Below are 16,809 nucleotides of genomic sequence, written 5' to 3'. Positions count from 1 at the left end.
CAGCTAACATCATTCTCAATGGGGAAAAACTGAAAACTTTCCCCCTAAGATCAAGAATAAGACAAGGATGTCCACTATCACCACTGTTATTTAATATTGTGTTGGAAGTTCTAGTCAGAGCAATTAGACAAGAAAAAGAAATACAAGGCATCAAAATTGGAAAGGAAGTAAAACTCTCACTGTTTGTAGATCAGATGATACTATATGTTGAACCCCGAAAAATCCACAGTAAAACTACTAGAGTTAATAAATTAGTACAGCAAAGTGGCAGGTTGCAAGAGCAACACTCAAAAATCTGTAGTGTTTCTATACACTAGTAATGAACAATCTGAGGGGAAATCAAGAAAAAAATTCCATTTACAATTGCAACCAAAAGAATAAAATGTTTAGAAACAAATTTAACTAAACAGATAAAAGACCTATACAAAGAAAACTACAAGAAATTGTTAAAAGAAATCACAGAAGACCTAAATAAACGGAAGGGCATACCGTGTTCATGGACTGGAAAACTAAACATAGTTAAGATGTCAATCTAACTAAATTGACTTACAGATTCAATGCAATACCGATTAAAATCCCCAAAACTTACTTTTCAGACATAGAAAAACCAATAACCAAATTTATTTGTAAGGGCAGAGGGCCACAAATAGCTAAAAATATCTTGAAGTCAGAGGTCTCACCTGACTTTAGGGCATATTACAAAGCTACAGTGGTCAAAACAGCATGGTACTGGCTGACATAAAGGTAGATATACTGACCAACGGAATTCAATAGAGTGTTCAGATGTAAACCCTCCCACCTATGGACAATTGATCTTTGATAAGGCAGTCAAGCCAACTCACCTGGGACAGAGCAGTCTCTTCAATAAATGGTGCTTGGAGAATTGGATATCCATATGCAGAAGAATGAAAGAGGATCCATATCTCACACCTTATACAAAAGGTATATTCAAAATGGATCAAAGACCTAAACACTACATCTAAGATAATAAAACTTTTAGAAGAAAATGTAGGGAAATATCTTATAAACTTGTAATAGGAGACGGCTTCATAGATCTTACACCCAAAGCAAGAGCATTAAAGAAAGAAAGAAATGGGAACTTGTCAAAATTAAACACTTTTGTGCATCAAAGAACTTCATTAAGAAAGTAAAAAGGCAGCCTACACAAAGGGAGACAATATTTGGAAACCACATATCCGATAAGGGTCCAGTATCCAGAATATATAATGAGATTGTTCAACTCAACAAAAAAATAAGCAACCCATTAAAAAATGGGCAAAAGACATGAACAGACCCTTCTCAGAAGAGGAAACATAAATGGCTAAAAGGCACATGAAAAGATGCTTAACTTCCCTGGCTATTAGGAAAATGCAAATCAAAACCACAACGAGATATTATCTCACACCCACCAAAATGGCCATTAACAATAAAACAGAAAACGACAAGTGTTGGAGAGATGTGGAGAAAAAAGCACATTTATCCACTGTTGGTGGGAATGTAAAATGGCACAACCAATATGGGAGGCAGTTTGGTAGCTCCTTAGGAAGCTAACTATAGAACTGCCATATGATTCAGAGGACATGAAGGCAAGGACACAAACAGATATTTGCACACCAGTGTTTATAGCAGCATTATATACAGTTGCCAAGAGATGTAAACAGCCCAAATGTCCATCAACAGATGACAGGCTTAACAAGCTGTGGTATATACATACAATGGAATATTATGCAGCTGTAAGAGAGAATAAAGTCATGAAGCATGTAACAACGTGGATGGACCCTTAGGACATTATGTTGAATGAAATTAGCCAGAAACAAAAGGACAAATACCATATGGTCTCACTGATATGAACTAACATTAATGAGTGAACTTGGAGAACTTCAGTTAAGAACACAGATTTTTAGGAGACAGAAATAGGGTAGAGATTGGGTGACTGGTGAAGTGATACAGATTGTGCAACAGGACTGACCGTAAAAATTCAGAAATGGTTCTTCCGCAGCTACAGGAACCCAGCGGCAATGATGGCTCTGGTGTCCCGCTCGCGGAGCCCGGAGGGGGAAGCCTCGGGCTCCGCCGGGAAGCGTCGCAGTTTGTCGAAGAGCCCCAAGCCCAGCAAAGCCGCCCGCTCCCCGCGGGGCCGCCGCTCGCGCTCGCGCTCTTGTCCTCGGTCTGGGGACCGGAATGGCCTCGGACATCAGCTGGGGAGTCTCAGCCAAGGCTCCCGAAACTATTCCTACCGCTCCCGCTCGCGGTCTCGGTCTAGAGAGCGCTCTTCTGGGCTTCGCAGCACCCCCTTCGCTTCGGCTTCTTCGTCTGCCTACTATGGCGGTTACTCGCGTCCGTACGGGGGCGATAAACCGTGGCCTAGCCTCCTGGACAAGGAGAGGGAGGAAAGCCTGCGGCAGAAGAGATTAAGTGAGAGAGAGAGGATTGGAGAATTGGGAGCACCTGAAGTATGGGGACTTTCTCCAAAGAATCCTGAACCAGACTCTGATGAACATACACCAGTAGAGGATGAAGAGCCAAAGAAAAGTACTACATCAGCTTCTACTTCAGAAGAAGAAAGAAAGAAGAAGAAGAAATCTAGTCATTCAAAAGAAAGGTCCAAGAAAAGAAGAAAGAAAAAATCATCCAAACGAAAACATAAGAAGTATTCTGACGATAGTGACAGTGACTCTGATTCTGAAACAGACTCTAGTGGTGAAGATACAAAAAGGAGAACGAAGAAAGCCAAGAAAAAGGAAAAGAAGAAGAAACACAGATCGAAGAAGTACAAGAAAAAGAAGTCTAAAAAGAATAGAAAAGAGAACAGTGATTCCAGCTCTAAAGATTCCCAAGAAGAATTTCTTGAGAATCCCTGGAAGGATCGATCAAAACCTGAAGAACCCTCAGATTTAATTGGACCAGAGGCTCCAAAAACACTTGCCTCTCAAGATGATAAACCTCTGAACTATGGCCATGCTCTGTTACCTGGTGAAGGTGCAGCTATGGCTGAATATGTAAAAGCTGGAAAACGTATCCCACGAAGAGGTGAAATTGGCTTGACAAGTGAAGAAATTGCATCATTTGAATGCTCAGGTTACGTAATGAGTGGTAGCAGGCATCGCCGAATGGAGGCTGTGCGACTGCGCAAAGAGAACCAGATCTATAGTGCTGATGAGAAGAGAGCCCTTGCATCCTTTAACCAAGAAGAGAGACGAAAGAGAGAGAACAAGATTCTGGCCAGTTTTCGAGAGATGGTATACAGAAAGACCAAAGGGAAGGATGACAAATAAAGATTTCCTGGTTGTTCAGCAAACGCTTAAAACAACTAAAAAGAAAGTTTGGGTTCCATGCACACAGACAAAACGATTATTATGATCTGAAAAATCTTTACAGTGCTACTGTGCCTTCTATTTAATTATTTCAGTCCTTCAATTAAACATTGCTTATTGGGCGGGTCACAGTGGCTCAGCAGGCGGAGTTCTCACCTGCCATGCCAGAGACCCGGGTTTGGTTCCCTGTGCCTCCCCATGCAAAAAAAAAAAAAAAAAAAAAAGAAAGCTGCTTAGTGGTAACAACTTTAACAGGTTCTGTGGGTGATTTGGGATTGGCCATAACTTTTTGGTTTAAACATCCAAATTATAAATTAAATCCTCCTGAATTGAGAGAGGTGGCATGGAGAGAAAGTTTCAGTGAGATGAGAAAACTCTCACACCATGAGGTGTGCTTCTATTAGCTCTACATGATGCCTACCCTCTCCCCACCCAATGGAGCTTGTGAAGGAAATTGTTGTTACTCTATTTTGGGTGTGTTATAAATGGACCTGATAGAAACATACAGGAGGCATAAAATGAAACGAAGGCATTACTAGAAAAGGCATATCTGGAATTTGAAAATTAACTTGTATAATACAGTATATAGTCTGCCCTAAATGTGATGTATTCTGGTTTTAGCCCCTACCTCTACCCCAAAAACAACAAATAAACCAAAAAGTGAACTAACCCATTGACTTGTTGAATTGAAAATGTGAATGTTAGTTTTTTAAAACTCTTAAGTCACTTAAAAATGGTTCTTTAAAAAATAAAATCTTGGGAAGGATACTGTTGTGCCAATATAAGTAGGTGCTCTGAAGATAGTATGACATCTAAAAAGAATGGGAGTCGACTGTGGTCGGGAATTTGATAGGGGAAATGTAATGAAGCAGTGTTTTTACTTAGTTTCATAAGGATGAAACTAATGTGATATTTATAAAACATTTTTAAGTCCACTCTTTATGTAATAAGCAGATTTCATTTTAAAAATTATTAAGCCTTTAAGTTTATTATTTTACATCTGTCATTCAGTTTCATCTTTGACATTGTATAGAATCCCCTCACATTATCACTTTTATATGGCTGTTGTTGACGTTTAAGTTTGGGAGAAGTGGAAAATTGTGGGACTATGAGATCACAGTCTTTTTCCTTCCTTTATTTTGTTAAATTTTGGTTAGGTCATAGGAGTGAAAGGGGAAGAGCACTGGAAGTTTGGGCTGTTTTTGTTAAGGTTATTTTGTGCTACATTATTATTTATATATGCCTAGGATAAATTTAAATTATATGGATGATGGTGAAGTTCTGACTATACCCTTTGCCTTGTAATAGCTTAAAGTGTTTTTTCCCCAAAGTTCTTAAAAAGGCATTCATGTTTCAAAGTATAGATAAAGACTTTTACTGTTTAACCTATATTCTAATAAAATGTCTACCTTTAATCCACATTTAGTAACATTTATGACCCCAGAATTTGAAGTGATTTGTATTATCTATACCTAACCATAGTTGCTGCCTAGCCTAATAAAACTGTAGTTTCCAACAAATAAAAGGAAAAAAAAAAAAAAAAAAAAAAAAATTCAGAAATGGATAGCACGACACTACCTGGTTGTGGCACAATAATGTAAGTACACTGAATGAAGGCGAATGTGAGAATAACAGAGGGAGAAGGGCTGGGAGCACATATGAAACCAGAAGGAAAGACAGATGATAAAGATTGAGATGGTATAATTTAGGAATGCCTAGAATGTATAATGATAGTGACTAAATGTACAAATTAAAAAATTTTTGGCATGAGGAAGAATAAAAGAATGTCAATATTGCAGGGTGTTGAAAATAGACAGTCATTCATATTTTTAAACTTCAACTTCTGTGTGAGATTAAAACAAGAAATGTTTATTTGGTGCAAAATTTATATTTTGACTAGTACATTTCCTAATTTAACTTATATGGACAGTTTAACTGAATACCATAAGTACATGGACACTTGAATAGGGCATGAGATTTTGTTGGCTTGTCCAGATCAGTGTGATGCTCCGATAAATCCCACAGTGATTTGAACACTGAATAAAGAAGTTTTTGCAAAGTTCTTGGGGGAATGGGGAGAAAGGGGGAAAAATTCAACATTCCCATTTAGAGAATTCCTGATATTCTCACAAGTAGTGGGGCAACCAACTCAACAGAACTAGCCCTCAATCTTGGGGTTTGCCCCTATGAAACTTATCCTGCAAAGGATAGGCTAAGCCTACCTAAAATTAGGCTTAAGAGTCATCCCCAGAGAACCTCTTCTGTTGCTCAGATGTGGCCTCTCTCTCTCTCTCAAACAACATGGCAAGGAAACTCACTGCCCTTCCCCACCTCTGCATGGGTCATGACTTCCAGGGGTGTAAACCTCCCTGGCAACATGGAACACAAATCGGCATCAAGTGACTGAGAAAATTTTCTTGACCAAAAGGGGGAAGAGAGAAATGAGATAAAGCGTCAGTGGCTGAGAGATAGAGTCGAGAGGCTATCCTAGAGGTTATTCTTATGCCTCATGTAGATATCCCCCTTTTAAGTTTATGGAGTATTTGAGTGGCTAGAGGGAAGTACCTGAAACTGTACAGTTTTGTTCCAGTAGCCATGTTTCTTGAAGATGATTGTAGAATGATAAAGCTTTTGCAGTGTGACTGCATGATTGTGAAAACCTTGTGTCTGATTCTCCTTTTATCTACAGTATGGACAGATGAGTTAAAAATATGGATAAGAAATAAACAAATAATTGGAGGAACAAAAATTAAGATAAATTGAGTAGATTGGAATACTAGTGGTCAACAGAGGGAGGAGTAAGGGGTATGGCATGTATGAGCTTTTTCTCTTCTCTTTTGCTGGAGAGATGCAAATGTTCTGAAAATAATGGTCATAGTGATAAACACATAACTACACGATGATACTGTGAACCACTGACTGTCCATGTCAAGAATGTTTGTATGTTTGTTTGCTGTTTACAATAAAAATATATTTTTAAAAAATACTTCATTTCCAAGCATTGTCTCAGAAAATGCTAGTCAATTAGACTGGAACTTTGACACTACTGTCTCCTATACTGAAACTTAAAATAACCATTTGATTCTCTCCTAGTAGTTTAAAATCATTCATTTCCCTTACTTGATCTATTTATTCTTTCCATATTTAAAAAATGGCAAAATCCTAGAGAGTACAAAATATACTTTTAGTAGGTTAGGTTCAAATAAGAACTCTCATGATCTCTCTATACTTATAGATCTTCAACTATTTTTCCCTATGGCCAAAATATATGGTTTAATCAGCTCAGCACAATAGAGAAAAATTGGGTCTAGATAATATGTTAAGAAGAAAAGCAGAGATAAAACTATGATAACAGGAAAAAAAAGAAGTTTGGTTGCCAGACTGTGTTCCTACTCAAGACACCAAATAGAATAAACCACGAGCAAAGAATTAAAATAGCTTCCTTATTTGTAACATGAGAAAACTAAAGTAGATACTGCTAAAGTTTTCTTTCTACAAAAATTCTATTTCTAGCCTATGTTAGGCTTCCCTCTTTCAAAGGTCTTTGAAAGAGGGTGCTACACAAGTTAAAGGAAACTTTCCATTCCTGAGTCCATTACTTGGTTTCCCTCTCTAGATTACAATTTATAGAAAACAAAGATGAATATTTTAAAATAAGGAACAATTAAGACAACTAAACTAATTATTAGTGACACTTTGCTTTATATCCTTTATTTCACACTCACTCTTCCCACACACCTTCTCCACTTCTCTCAGGACGCCTATTGACGGCACCATGCTAATCGGAATGCCTCCAGGAGGACAACGAGGTTAGTCAACCCAGACACACAATTTATTCGGGTAAACAGGAGCTAATGGTTTGCTAATTCAAGTCAGAGTCTTATCTCTATATTCCCAGCACCTAGTACCTAGTACATAACAGACCCCTAATTTAACTCCTCTATACAGTTTATCACAACAGTGCTTCTCAAAGGGTGGCCACTGGGGAAAAGTTCTCCGGAAATGTAAAATCTCAGCTCCAGACCTACAAAATCAGAAATTCTGGGAGTGGGTCCTAGCGGGTTTTCCCCCTTGTAAAAAGCCCCTCAGGTGAGGTTCTGATGCACCCTCGAGTTTGAGAAACACTGTATTAAATAAATATGCCAGGAAATCACCTCCCTGTTCTTCACTGCTAGAGGAAAAAAAAAAAATACTGATTTTTCTCAGCTGCCATCACTTACAACCCCTTGGGTCCACGTGTTGCTGCCAACACCTTCAGCTTACTTCTGTTTCCAACCTGAGTACAATATGAATTTTGGAGACAACCTGAATTCAAATTCTGGCACTTAGAATTAATTAAACTTTTGGAGCCATAGTTCCTTCATCTGTAAAGCGGAATAATATCTCATACTCCCTGAATAAAAGTAAGCTTACAAAATGGGGCCAGCACGACAGACCTCCAATAAATTTAAGATTTATTTCCTTTCTTATCTATTCTATCACCTGTACCAAGGTCAAGTATTTTACACAGACAAATGCTCCTAAAGAGGATGGTACTATGGCACTCCTCTAAGTAATGTCACCAATATCTCCTATTAGGTAAAGTTCTCAGTGAATTTTTAATCTTTTTGAAAATACTACAGGAGGGAAATGGAAAAGAGAATCCTACAAAACATCTATAGATCAGCAATTTTAAAAGGTGGTCCACAAATGAGTAGAAAAGGGAAATCATACAAAAGTGTGCATCTTTGTAACTTAAAAAACAACTGACATTAAGCAGAACATATGCATGCAACTTTCTTCTAAGGAGCCAAAAATTAATATTACTGGTAATTCATAACTGGGAGAGGCATTTGAAAGTGCAAGAAATCTAGAACATGTGACCCATATTTTTAAAGTCTATATCTTTAAAACTCAATTCCCTAAATGTTCTGGGTGTTCCTCTCTATAAAATTCTCTGTCCTGGTGTTGTCAAACAACGTTTTCTGATTTTGGATTAAAAAAAATATGGTCACCAAGAAAACAGATAGCCACTGCATTGAATAAGACCTAAAAGCTGAAGAGTATTAGTTTCTCAAAGATTGAGAATTTTAAGAGGTTTTCACCATAAACAATTCCCAACTTCAATTCCTCACTGAGTTTAAGATTAAGAAGTTTAAATTGACCTCCTTAACCACTCACCCTTTTTAAGGGGATGTAAATGGATCAGTGCATGTGATATATGGTTTTGCACTAATATTCTATACAGTTATCAAGTTAGGCACATTAAATTGGCACTTTCAGTTTTAATTCTTATTCCTCCCGCTGATACCTATGATTGGTCAACCCACTCTTTTTGTTATTCTGTTACAGTAGCCAACATACCAATCTGTAGACTTCAGTGAAATTTAAACGTTCATACCTTTTTAAAGCCAACTTATTCCAAAGAACTCTGTAGAGTAAAACCAGCTATAAGGTGAACGATACCATACTGGTAGATGTAAAACTACAAACAGTTCCATGCTCTCCGGGAGCATGGAACCACACCGTCTCCTTAACGCACCAACCTAACAACTTCTACACAGGACACAGTGGATAGTAATCTGATAGTTACTCACATTTTTTACTGTCAACACTGTCTCTTCCACTTCATCCAGCCGATATATATTCCACTTCACCCTCACCCCTACCCGGGAATTCCAAAGCTAAAGAACCCTCCTCCTTTGGCTACTTATACCGCGTCCTCCCAGCACCACTGACCAACAGCGTTCCCAGGCGCTAAGTGATCCCGGAAGCCCAAGAGCCAATACCCGATCGCTGTCCCGCGGCCCCAGTCTCCGCGTCCCAGGACAACCCCGCGGTCGCGCTACCCCAGCCTCCTCGGACCCCTTCGGCCACGCTCCTCAATCCAAACACACTGTCCCGGCCCCACGGCCTGCCAATTCCCTCGCCTCTTCCCCAGACAAACCCGGAACCAGGTGCCGGCCCCCGCCCAGAGGCGGACTCAGGCCGAGACTGGGCCGCGTCCTCCGGCTAACGCACGACCGCCTGAGCCTCCCCAAGGCTCTCTCGCCTGGGCACAGGCAGGGAAGCGCCAGAGAGCCTGGCCCGGGAACACTCTCATCTGGCAAGGGAGGGGAGGACTCACCTTCGTACTGCAGGTCCACCAGGACAAGCAGGAAGGGGAACACCGAGCCCAGCCGGCTGGTCACAGAGCCGGGGGCCACCATGTCCGAGGGCGCAGGGGTGCGGAGGAGAATGGTGCCGGGCTAAGTAGCTCCAGCCGCGCTAAGGCCGTAACTGCGCCCGCGGGCTGTTTGCTGTAGCTCTCAGGCCTCTGAGGCTGGTGGCGCGGATCGCTGGGAGGCAGCGGTGGGCGGGGTTCGGACGACGCAACGCCCCTGAGCGCCGGCACTGTCCAATCGCCTTCTTCCTAGGAGCTCTCCTACAGGGTTCGCCTGGGTCGTGGTTCGCGCTGATAGGCTGCGGAGGCCGCCGCCCCGTCCGGTCTCTGATAGGATAACGTGGAAGCCCGAGAAGCGGCTGCGTCCGGGGATGGTGGAGCTGTCAGAGAGCTCCAAACCGCCCGGGCCGACAGAGGGAGGAAGCCCGGGAGTTTGCGTGGCGGCTGCGGAGTTCGCATGCGCAGGTCGCGAACGGTCTTTTGGGCCAGAGTGGACTGATTTCAGTGGTCCGAGGTATTCCTGTGTGGTATTTGAAAAGGAAGGTGAAACCACCGCGTCTGAAATGAGAATTCAAACATAGCCCCAGGAAGTCTGAGAGGAGAGTTAAAGCGCCTAGAATCGCAGTCTTGGAATGGGGCAGGGAACATCACGAATCACAGTGCCTTGCTTGCTTCCTCTAGATGAGCGTCTCAAAAGAAACTGAAGAGTAAGCGAGAAATGGGAGAAGCAGGGGTTCAGGAAAGTAGGGTCTGATGGAGTATGAATTTCAAGAACAGTCGGTTGTCAGTTATTGACCTAAGGCAGATAAATTTTCTGGAATCGGGGGCACACCTCTCCCACGATCGTCCATGCAGATCAGCGTGTCCAGAAAGGGCGATTCTGGAAGAGTCGGTGAAGAGACCAGAATAACAGGCGGCGCAAGAGGGCAAGCGGCTCTTGAGTGTAGCCAACATCAACTGTAAGAAAAAAATGAAGAGACCTGTTAAAATGGACCTTGCATCTTCTGCTGACCAGAAAATCTCAACGAGAGAGATGAGACGTTGAACAAGCAAGATAAAAGTTCAAATTCCTCAATTTGGCATTTAAGGTTGTTCCCTGCAGTTTTCCTCCTGGTATCCCAACACAACCCAACACGCACACTATATACCAGCTACATACGGAGTAAAACCAGTCATGCTTTTTGTGATGAGCATTTTCAAGTGCATATTTAATTACCAGGGAGAATGCGTTTGCTACTTCACACTGTAGAACTTGTGAATTCTAAACAGCTGTGTGAATTTGTAATTTCCTAAGGAAAAGCAGGAGGAGAAAGGGGAAAGTCTTCTGTTCCAAAGGGAACATAAAGGAAATTGATTATTTGTGGTGAAACGCTTGATAATATCATGAAAAGAGCAGAGAATTCAGATCCAGGAAATGTGATGTTACAACAAGGTTTGTTTGAACATTTCATGCAGTGGGTAAAGGTTCTTATAAATTGTAAACTGTTATAGAAAAATGTTAGTTCTAACAAGAGCACAATAATAAAGAGACTACTTATGGGATTATTCCTTGTAATATACAGATAATATATTTATATAAAATCTATAAAAATATATATCTGCCAATGTGCTGGTTTGAAAGTATTCTGTACCCCAGAAAAGCCATGTTTTAATCCTGATTCAATCTTGTGGAGGCAGCCATTTCTTTAAATCCTGTTACAATGCTGTACCGCAGAAATTTTGGATTTAGAGTATCTGCCGAAGATATGGCATGCCCACTTGTGGGTGTGACCTTTTGATTAGATGGAGATGTGACTCCACCTATTCCAGGTGAGTCTTGATGAGTTTACTGGAATCCTTTAAAAGAGGAAACATTTTAGAGAGAGCCAGAAATAGCCTCAGAGCTGACAGAGAGAGCAGATGTAGACACTTGGAGAATAGTTGCTTCAGAGACAAAGACAAAGATGTTTGGAGATGCTTGGAGCCCAGCAGACATCACCATGAGATACTAAGCAAGCCAGAACCAGGAGAGAGCCAAGGGAAGCCAAGAGATGAAAACCAGCCCCAGAGAAGCAAAGTGAGAAATCCCCACAGGAACAGAGTCTGAAAGCAACATAGTCCAGGAGCAGGGACCAGCAGTTGCCAGCCACATGACTACCCAGCTGACAGGTGTTCCTGACCCATCAGCCTTTCTCTGGATGCCTTAGTTTGGACAATTTTATAGGCTTAGACTGTAAATCTGTTACTTAATAAATTCCCATTTTTAAAAGCCATTCTGGTTCTGGTATATCACATTCTGGCAGCTCGCAAACTAACACAGACTTTTTCTTACTAGGTATTACAAAGTGCTGTTTGTGGAGAAAAGTGGCAGAATATTTGAATGTGCACAAGGGTGTTAAGACATCATCCAAATGAGGTGTGGCCAAAGCACCCAACAAAATACTGAACACCATGAAAAAAGAATTTTGTAAAGGAACTACAACTGTCAAAATTATGGGTTAGGGGGCTGGAACTAGTTGATATTCTTGGAGAAACTGGCACCTCTGGGTTTCAGGACTTATTTGGCCTAGAAACCATCTGTAGGATTTAGTCTTCTAAAAAACAGACTTAGTGAGTAAAACTTTATAGAGTCTCAGATAGAGCCCTGGGTATTCTTTAGGGTTTACAAGAATGATGTTGGTTGGGGCCTGGAATGCCATGGAAATTAGGAGTATCTTGCTGCAGCTTGCATAAGAGTAACCTCCAAAATAGCCTCTCAACTCTATTGGAAATCTCTTAGCCACTCATACCTCATTTTGTAACATTTCTTTTCCCATTTTTGGTCAGGTAGGCAATGTCAGTCCCATGGTGCCAGGACCAGGCTCATCCCTGGGAGTCATGTCCTATGTTACCTGTAGACTTTCACTCCTGGATGTAATGATTTTACTTGCAGAGTTGGGTTTAGAGAGAGTATGGCCTCCTCCAGAGGTGACTCAGGTATACCTATAGGTAGGCTAGGCTTCTCCGCTATATACATAAGCTTCACAAGAGCAAGCTTCAAGATTAATGGCTTGGCCTATTGATTTTGATGACCCTCATGTTTGGCACAGTATCCAGGGTTTCCCCTGTGATAAAGTTTAATAGTTCCATAATTTTTCTCCCATCTCTCAAGAGACTTTGCCAATACCTTTCATGTTTCACCTTTTTTCTTTTTTTTTTTTTTTCTGGCCTCCAGAATCACGAGACAAACTTCTGTTTTGTTTTTTTGTTTTTTTGATATATATATTTTTTTGCTTTTGCTTTTTTTTAAATTTTTTTATTAATCAAAAAAAAAGAAAAGAAATTAACACAACATTTAGAAATCATTCCATTCTACACATGCACTCAGTAATTCTTAGTATCATCACATAGATGTATGATCATCATTTCTTAGCACATTTGCATCGATTTAGGAAAAGAACTAGCAAAACAGCAGAAAAAGATATAGAATGTTAATATAGAGAAGAGAATTAAAATAATAATACTAATAAAAATATATATATATAAAAAAAGGAAAAAGAAAAAAAACAAAAACAAAAGATACAAACAAACAAACAAAAAACTATATTTCAGGTGCAGCTTCATTCAGTGTTCCAACATAGTTACATTACACTTAGGTATTATTGTGCTGTCCATTTTTGAGTTTTTCTATCTAGTCCTGTTGCGCAGTCTGTATCCCTTCAGCTCCAATTACCCATTATCTTACCCTGTTTCTAACTCCTGCTGGTCTCTGTTACCAATGATATATTCCAAGCTGATTCTCGAATGTCGGTTCACATCAGTGGGACCATACAGTATTTGTCCTTTAGTTTTTGGCTAGACTCACTCAGCATAATGTTCTCTAGGTCCATCCATGTTATTACATGCTTCATAAGTTTAGTCTGTCTTAAAGCTGCATAATATTCCATCGTAGGTATATGCCACAGTTTGTTTAGCCACTCGTCTGTTGATGGACATTTTGGCTGTTTCCATCTCTTTGCAATTGTAGATAATGCTGCTATAAACACTGGTGTGCAAATGTCCGTCTGTGTCTTTGCCCTTAAGTCCTTTGAGTAGATACCTAGCAGTGGTATTGCTGGGTCGTAATCCATTCTGCCATTCTATGTCTTTTGATTGGGAAATTCAGTCCATTAACTTTTAGTGTTATTACTGTTTGGATAATATTTTCCTCTACCATTTTGGCTTTTGTATTATATATATCGTATCTGATTTTCTTTCTTTCTACACTTTACTCCATACCTCTCTCTTCTGTCTTTTCGTATCTGACTCTAGTGCTCCCTTTAGTATTTCTTGCAGAGCTGGTCTCTTGGTCACAAATTCTCTCAGTGACTTTTTGTCTATAAATGTTTTAATTTCTCCTTCATTTTTGAAGGACAATTTTGCTGGATATAGAAGTCTTGGTTGGCAGTTTTTCTCTTTTAGTAATTTAAATATATCATCCCACTGTCTTCTAGCTTCCATGGTTTCTGCTGAGAAATCTACACATAGTTTTATTGGGTTTCCCTTGTATGTGACAGATTGTTTTTCTCTTGCTGCTTTCAAGATCCTCTCTTTCTCTTTGACCTCTGACATTCTAACTAGTAAGTGTCTTGGAGAACGCCTATTTGGGTCTATTCTCTTTGGGGTGCGCTGCACTTCTTGGATCTGTAAATTTAGGTCTTTCATAAAAGTTGGGAAATTTTCAGTGATAATTTCTTCCATTAGTTTTTCTCCTCCTTTTCCCTTCTCTTCTCCTCCTGGGACACCCACAACACGTATATTTGTGCGCTTCATATTGTCATTCAGTTCCCTGATCCCCTGCTCAAGTTTTTCCATTCTTTTCCCTATAGTTTCTGTTTCTTTTTGGAATTCAGATGTTCCATCCTCCAGTTCACTAATTGTAGCTTCTGTCTCTTTAGATCTACCATTGTAGGTATCCATTGTTTTTTCCATTTTTTCTTCTTTGTCCTTCACTCCCATAAGTTCTGTGATTTGTTTTTTCAGATTTTCTATTTCTTCTTTTTGTTCAGCCCATGTCTTCTTCATGTCCTCCCTCAATTTATTGATTTGGTTTTTGAAGAGTTTTTCCATTTCTGTTCATATATTCAGCATTAGTTGTTTCAGCTCCTGTATCTCATTTGAACTATTGGTTTGTTCCTTTGACTGGGTCATATCTTCAATTTTCCGAGCGTCATCCATTATTTTCTGCTGGTGTCTGGGCATTTGATCAGATTTCCCTGGGTGTGGGACCTGGCTGGTTGAAAGGTTTTTCTGTGAAATCTCTGGGCTCTGTTTTTCTTTTCCTGCCCAGTAGGTGGCGCTCATGGCACTCGTCTGTCTGCGGGGCCCACCAGTAAAAGATGCTGTGGCTCCTTGCCAATCTGAATCTCGCAGTCGGCCCGGGAAACCACGCGTGGAGGGGGGGGTTGCCGGCCGCCGCGGCTTGGGGGAGTGCTGGTCCAAATTGCCCAGCTGGCCCAAGACGCCAAGCGTGGTGGGAGGGCCCCGCTATCCAATGTTCCCAGTCAGACCGGGGAGCCACGTGAGTGGAGGGGACCCCAGTTGCCAGCCGCCCCGGCCGGGAAAACGCGCTCCCCTCAGGTATCTCACCACAGCGGATTCTCCCTGCCCGTTCAGCCGTTCCAGAATGGGGTACGCTGTCTTTTTGGTCTCTGTCGTGGCTCCGGGAGCTGTTTCGTATTGTTTCTGTTTCTTTAGTTGCTTTTCTGGAGGAGGAACTAAGACCCGCGCGTCTTACTAAGCCGCCATCTTCTCCGGAAGTCCATGTTTCACCTTTTAAAGTACTCTAGTAAACTAATCAATATCCACCTTGAATAGGAGACACATCTCCATCTAACCAAAAGGCCACACCCACAATTGCGTGTGTCATATTTCCATGGAAACAATCTAATCAACGTTTCCCACCCAAACAATAGATTTGGCCCCACAAGATTGGATCAGGATTAAAACATGGCTTTTCTGGAGTACATAATAGTTTCAAAGCAGCATATAATCTAAACTATAAAATTAATGTACATGAGTTCATATGATATAAATAAATGATTGAATAAATAAATAGGAAAAGATGCAAATCTTCCTTAAAGAAGAATTCCAAATAATTTAAGTATTTGTATTAATTTCCTAAAGCTGCTAAACCAAATTACAACAATTTAGTGACTTAAAGCAATAGTAATGTATTATCTTACAGTTCTGGGAAAACTAATGAAATCCTGTTAAAGTCTAGAGTTTAGTTACTAATAATGTACCATTTAGTTTGTCAATTTTGACAAATATACCTTGGTTATATAAGATGTGAACAATAGCAGAAAATAACTGAGGTGAGTACAGGACTTCCTTGTACTACCTTTGCAACTTTACTCTAAATATAAATATATTTCAAAATTAAAATTTTCTTTACTATTAATTGTAGAGAGCATGAATTATATTTAAATGAACTGCAATGACTCTCTTTTGTGCATGTCAAAGTGGGTTTTTCTATGCCTAAACTTTTTTCCCTCTCCTTGAAGAAGGAAGAGAATTAGCATATTTTATTTTAAATTAGAGTTTACATTTAAATTATTTCAGTTATATAAAACCAGCTCCTCTCCCTTATATTGCTTTCCATTATTCTCCCTCTTTTCCCCCCTCACTTTAGAAATTGTAGATTAAGTGATTTTTTAAAAATCCTGTTCTTATGTATGCTTCCTATGAATAGTCTAGTCCAGATAATCTATAAAAATGGTTAAATAGTTGGATCATCAAAATGACAGAGTGAGTTGCTGCAGGGCTTTGTCCTCCCAAAGAAGTTTTAAACAATTAACAAGAGGTAGCAGAACCTTGTTTCTGAAAACTCCACAAAATTTAAATGGCTGCAATAAAAGGGCAAGTGCCAAATTTAAAAAAGGCAATTTAAAAATAGTAGGATAAAAAAAAAAAGGTAGGATAGTGGCTTAGTGGCAGAATTCCTGCCTGCCATGCCAGAGACCCAGGTTCAATTCCTGGTGCCTTCCCTGCAAAAAAAAAAAAAAAACGGTAGGAACTTACGGCATCCTTGCTGCCTCTGCCCAGTTGTCTCTGAAGCTCAAGGCAGAACCAGCCCATGCTCCCTGTGCAGTCCTTGGTCCAGGTTCTGGAGAGATCAGAGTAATCCTCAAGCATATATTGGGAGCACATGTGTGTCTGTGCCAATTGGTAGAATTGTGAAGGACTGAGCTGGGACACATGTCCCAGGCTCACCAACTCAGAATTAACCAGGCATGTAGAAGGCAGATCACAGAGAATAATCAAATCACCACTTCCTTGGGCAAAGGATTGCTGGTTTTGGGACATACGGTTTATTCCTGAGACTATCTAGAAACATTGTTTACTAAGGAAATG

At 40.3% G+C, this 16,809-nt stretch overlaps 1 protein-coding gene and 1 pseudogene across 1 annotated transcript in view; one reads left to right on the top strand and one right to left on the bottom strand.

The window, feature by feature from the left end:
* Positions 1–9,653, bottom strand: part of DNAJC3 (DnaJ heat shock protein family (Hsp40) member C3) — a 116,064-nt gene extending 106,411 nt beyond the window's left edge. Inside the window, exon 1 of the mRNA XM_077158541.1 lies at positions 9,421–9,653. Coding sequence (XP_077014656.1) covers positions 9,421–9,502 — 82 coding nt within the window. The 5' untranslated portion in view covers positions 9,503–9,653. The remainder of the gene's footprint in view (positions 1–9,420) is intronic.
* Positions 2,003–4,213, top strand: LOC143681478 (NF-kappa-B-activating protein pseudogene; annotated as a pseudogene).
* Positions 9,654–16,809: the final 7,156 nt, after the last annotated feature.

The sequence above is a fragment of the Tamandua tetradactyla genome, chromosome 4 (genome assembly GCF_023851605.1).
Source record: "Tamandua tetradactyla isolate mTamTet1 chromosome 4, mTamTet1.pri, whole genome shotgun sequence".
Taxonomy (NCBI): domain Eukaryota; kingdom Metazoa; phylum Chordata; class Mammalia; order Pilosa; family Myrmecophagidae; genus Tamandua; species Tamandua tetradactyla.
This window is presented reverse-complemented; position numbering and strand designations above follow the sequence as displayed.